At 49.4% G+C, this 5,160-nt stretch overlaps 1 protein-coding gene across 1 annotated transcript; it reads right to left on the bottom strand.

Moving 5' to 3' along the window:
* Positions 1-587: 587 nt before the first annotated feature.
* Positions 588-2,897, bottom strand: LOC130867472 (transcription factor ETV6-like). Its single transcript, XM_057759504.1, has 2 exons — positions 1,721-2,897; positions 588-646 (listed from the first exon to the last, which is right to left on the bottom strand). Exons 1-2 carry the CDS (start codon positions 2,895-2,897, stop codon positions 588-590), a joined length of 1,236 nt encoding a protein of 411 aa, XP_057615487.1.
* Between the last annotated feature and the right edge of the window lie 2,263 nt (positions 2,898-5,160).

Here is a 5,160-nt window from a genome sequence, read left to right as displayed (position 1 = left end):
CTGGGTTCTGCACATGGGCTAAGTGGCCAGAATGAGGTGTCTTAATCTCTCATCTCATAGTCATACACAGGACCTTAGTCAAAACAAAAACCAAAAACCCCACCCTTTCTCTCTAGTTCAACCCAGGGGTTCATACAACATAAGAATTTGGCTTAATCTCCCCACTTGAGATAAGGTACCAGTCATTTTTGAAGCCAAAAAAAAAAGTATCATCTGCTTTATGTCAAGAAACATAGCATGTGGCTCTCATCTCCACCCACGAATGAATACTAAGCCCAAATCCTTCACCCAGAAGCTCACTGACCTCTTGGAAGGCAGATGGGGTAGGGACTCGGGAGTCACAGCCAAGCCTAAAGCAGCCCATCAACTCAGTTCCAGTATCTGAACCACAGTCCATCTGCATGTCTGTGAGCTGATGTCTGGCGAGTGAGGCCCAGAGGAAAATTCCTGGGCACTCCTAGCCTCTATGTTACTCCTAGCCTCTATGTGCCTCACTTGGAATGGTTGGAGGGCAGTTTCACTCTGCGAGCTTCACCTGTGTACTGCCTCTGGTTGAGTACACACACAGAGGGCAGGGAGATGTTCACTCAGGGTGTGGAAGACACAAAGGAAGACAAGCGGTGGTTGATAAGGCAGGCCTCATCATCTGGGTTAAAAACATTGCCGTTCAAAGAGTTCATCTGGACGGTTATTAAAGGGGAAAAAGCTGGATGTGGTGGTACACACCTTTAATCCCAGCACTCAGGAGACAGAGGCAGACAGATCTCTGAGTTTGAAGCCAGCCTAGTCTATAAAGCAAGATCCAGGACAGCCAGGGCTACAAAGTGAAACCCTGTCTTGAAAAACCAACAAAACAACAAAACCCAAATCTCTCCCTTGAAGCTAAGCAGTCGTCTAAAAATCTCTGCTATCAAAAGTCCTAAGGCAAAGCATTCCCCTCATCTTAGAAGTTACTACCGACCTTATGTCGAGGTGAAAAAAGCCATAGATATGTCTTCTCGAAATACAGCGATGGCAGGAGCAGAAATGAGGACTTTCCCGTCTGTGCTGGTTGTGCATATACCGGCTGTGGCCGAGTCTGCACACTACACACCAGAATCCTCTCTTCTGTGTTCTATGTTCAGTGAAGACCAGCAAAGAAAAGCAACAAAAGGCTAGGACCTGGAGTGGGGTGGCAGCAATCCCACAAGGGCAAGAAGTCTTGGGAATGAAACCAACAGCTCTGCTTTCTCCCCAGCCTGCACAACCTGTTCCTCACTGCAGAACAGCTCTGCCTAGATCCTGGACCACTAGGTCTATGTGAACATCTCATATTTTCCCACTTTGTGGCACTCTGTTCAGTATAATCCCAAACTGCCAGGGCCTTCCACATCACTGGACCAGCCTTTGGCCTATCTTATAACCGGACCTCCACTGATCTTTCTGAAATACAGCAGCACTTGTGAGGTGTTTGATCTCCTTCAGATGGGTGCCTCAGGGGTCTGGTTGTGGGTTGATGGCCACGGAACAGCCGGGTCACTCTTTAGCTTAGGTGCTAGCAAGGCTAGGTCTGCTAAAAGGCATGTGACATGAACCAGCAGGCAGAGAAGGCAGAGGGGGATAGGATGAATGAGAGAAGGGGGGCAGGAGGGAGACAGAGAGAACTTTCTTTTTCATTGTTTTGAAAGTATCTCTCTCTTTTTCTTTTTCTCATCCAAGACCCAACTGCAACAGGACAAACCTGATCCATGTGGCAGGAGAAAGAGGAGCCTGATCCCTTCTGCAACTCTCTTTCCTGACCAGCTGAGCTGACCGTTCTTTGTGAGATTTGCATAAAAAATAATATATATAATAGATATATTTCCATAGGAAAACAACTGATAGACGTAATCCCAAAGCAGTCTACAGTCTACTATTCTCCCTATGGGCATGGCGTGGTCTTCAGGCGGGGACACGGAGACCATGATGTGGTTCATGTAAGCCAGGTCCTCCCGATGAGACAGGTTGATGGGCTTCCCTTCCCTATGCATCCCATCTTCGGAGAGCCGGGACTGTTTGAAATCTACTGAGTGCCGGGGGTTCAGGATCAAAGGGTGCATGATGGGACTGGGCATCAGCTGGATCACTCGGGTGCTCTCCTGCCAGGGGCTGGAGGACTTCGGGTTGGACTCCGAAGATGCTGGGCAGTGATTATTCTCCATAGGAGAGACTGACAATGGGTAGGACTCCTGGTGGTTGTTTTCCTGCTGGAGCCTTGGCCCCTGGGCCCTCTCAGCTGGCGAGAGGCGGCGGATCATGTTGTCCAGAGGGGACCCCAGGGGCTGCTGCTCGGGGTCAGGAGAAGGCCTGTGGTTTGTGGTGATGGGTGACCTAGGGCGATGTAAGAGTTCAATGGTGGGAGGGTTGTGGTGCACTCTCTCTGCAGGTGGCCTGGGCGTCCTCTGGACACAGTTATCTTCTTCATGGTACTGATGCAGCAGCACCTCCGGCTTCGTGTGGATAGAGTTCCCAGGGTGGAAGAAAGGTGAGAAGAGAATGCGAGGTTTCCTCTGCTTCAGAATGTGCTGGAGGAGCTCATAGAGCACATCGCCTGAATGAGGAGATCGGTAGCGGAAATCCTCTTTGGTCAGCAGCAGGAGCGCCTTGCAGTTCATTTCGAACGTGTTGCTCTCAATGGGCCTTAAAGAAAACTCGTTTTCCGCCCACTTGAGCCACTGGGCTACGTCAACTCTGCTCCAGTAAATCGGCTGCAAGCTCAGGTGCGCTGGCAGGTGGATCGAGTCTTCCTCCATTCTGAGCGCTCGAGGCACTGGAACATGAAGCGGAGTTGAGGACCCATAGCTGGCCACTGGACTCTCCGGAGGTGTATATGTAATTCGTTCCTGCTTAATGCTACACTGAGCAGGAGTCTCAGACATGTCTCACAGCGAGAGGGATCAGGAAGTTCTCAGTTTTTTTCCACTTTCCTTTCCTCTCCCCAACCCAAAAACGCTCAGCCGGGCAGCGGGACGCGGTCATTTAAGAAGTTTCTTGCAGTTCAGTGCCCCATTTTTTAATTGGGTTAATTATCCTTTTAAAGTCTAGTTTCTTGAGTTCTTTATATATTTTGGAGATCAGACCTTTGTCTGTTGCGGGGTTGGTGAAGATCTTCTCCCAGTCAGTAGGCTGTCTTTTTGTCTTAATGACAGTGTCCTTTGCTTTACAGAAGCTTCTCAGTTTCAGGAGGTCCCATTTATTCAATGTTGCCCTTAATGTCTGTGCTCCTGGGGTTATACAGAGGAAGCGATCTCCTGTGCCCATATGTTGTAGGGTACTTCCCATTTTCTCTTCTATCAGGTTGAGTGTGTTCAGATTGATATTGAGGTCTTTGATCCATTTGCTTTCATCTGGCGATAGATCAAGAGAGAGACAGAGACCCAATTTGGAGCAACGGTCTGAGCTCTTAAGGTCCAAATGAGGAACAGAAGGAGGGAGAACATGAGCAAGGAAATCAGGACCACGAGGCGTGCACCCACCCACTGTGACAGTGGAACTGATCTATTGGGAGCTCTCCAAGGCCAGCTGGACTGGGACTGAATAAGCATGGGTTGAAACTGGACTCTCTGAACATGGCGGACAATGAAGGCTGATGAGAAGCCAAGGACAATGGCACTAGGTTTCGATCCTAATACATGAACTGGCTTTGTGGGAGCTTAGCCTGATTGGATGCTCACCTTCCTGGGCCTGGATGGAAGTGGGAGGACCTTGGTCTTCCTGTAGGGCAGGGAATTTGGACTTCTCTTCAGTATCGAGAGGGAGGGGGAATGGACTGGGGGGAGGAGAAGAGGAGTGGGGATGGGGGAGGGGAGTGGGGGGAGGGGACAATATGTGGGAGGAGGGGGAGGGAAATGGGAAACGGGGAGCAGTTGGAAATTTTAATTAAAAAAGAATAAAAAAAATGCTAAAAAAAAAAAAGAAGTTTCTTGCGGCATCGCCAATGGCGGCTGCCCAGTGCGGGGGGGAGGGGGTCTTCGGAGCGCAGGGATCTGGCGCGAGGGGGCGTGGGAGCTGGCGAGCACGGCGTGGTGTGCTGGTCGTGGCTTGGCGACCCGGGCGCAGCTGGCAGGCCTAGCGTGTCTCCTCCCACCCGCGGCTGGCGCGCCCGCCCTCCCCCCTGAGGCTCCCTCCCTCCCTCCCTCCCTCCCTCCCTCCCTCCCTCCCTCCCTCCCTCCCTCCCTCCCTCTCTCTCTCTCTCTCTCTCTCTCTCTCATGTTTTCCTTCCTGGAAGAGAGAAACTGAAAGGCAGAACTGAGAAAGCTCTCTGCTCATTGATCTTGAGAGTTTCAGGGCAGAAACTGATGTGAATTCCCAGCACCGGGCTCTGCCTCTTAAAGGAGCCACCAGGAAATCTAAACAAATATCTTTTAGCAGCTGTTGCTCCTTCCTCAGCATTCAAACAATTCAAAGAGAGCATAATAGCATACAGTATCAAGATTCTCTGTGTATTTTCCATCTTTGTGTAGCTTTATGTTAACCTCTATTTCATTTATTTTTACTTTTATTTTTTGAGACAGGTTCTTTGTCCTGGAATAACTCTGTAGACCAAGCTCTCCTTGAACTCTCAGAGATCCCTCTGTCTCTGCCTCCCAGGCACTGGGGTTAAAGGTGTGTGCTCCCATACCTTGAAGTCACATAGGTCAATCTACCTCTGCCTCCCAAGTGTTGGGATTAAAGGTGTGTACCACCACACCCAACTACTCCTTTTTTTTTTTACTTTAAGAACTTTAACCTTTAGTCTGAATATATTTCAACACATTGTAAACCATTTAGAGGTTTTCTTCATCTTTGAATCTCTCTTTACTTTATATCTCTCTTTTTCTGAGTACATGAGTCTTTAAGGAGAGGATTAAAGCCATAGCTTTGACAGCTAAATCCAGCCCATTCCTTAGCTTTCCAGTCTCATGGCAGAGGTACCACTGGAGCCATTTTTATCACCACAACTCTGTGGCGTTTCAAGGTCCCTGCCAGCAAGCAAGCTGCAGCATTCTGCTCACAGACCACACTCAGTCGTACTGCCTGCCTGAAAGAGTCAGAGTTTGCCCTGGCAGGATGGCCCAGAAAATTGGCATTTTAAAACAGCGTAGTTTTTTTTCCTGCTATGGTTAAAAACTGAAAAGCATGTGTTCAGCGTTTCATGGCAGG

Source organism: Chionomys nivalis, chromosome X (genome assembly GCF_950005125.1).
Source record: "Chionomys nivalis chromosome X, mChiNiv1.1, whole genome shotgun sequence".
NCBI classification, from domain to species: domain Eukaryota; kingdom Metazoa; phylum Chordata; class Mammalia; order Rodentia; family Cricetidae; genus Chionomys; species Chionomys nivalis.
Note: the sequence above shows the minus strand (reverse complement) of the source record. Positions and strands in the feature narration are given on the sequence as shown.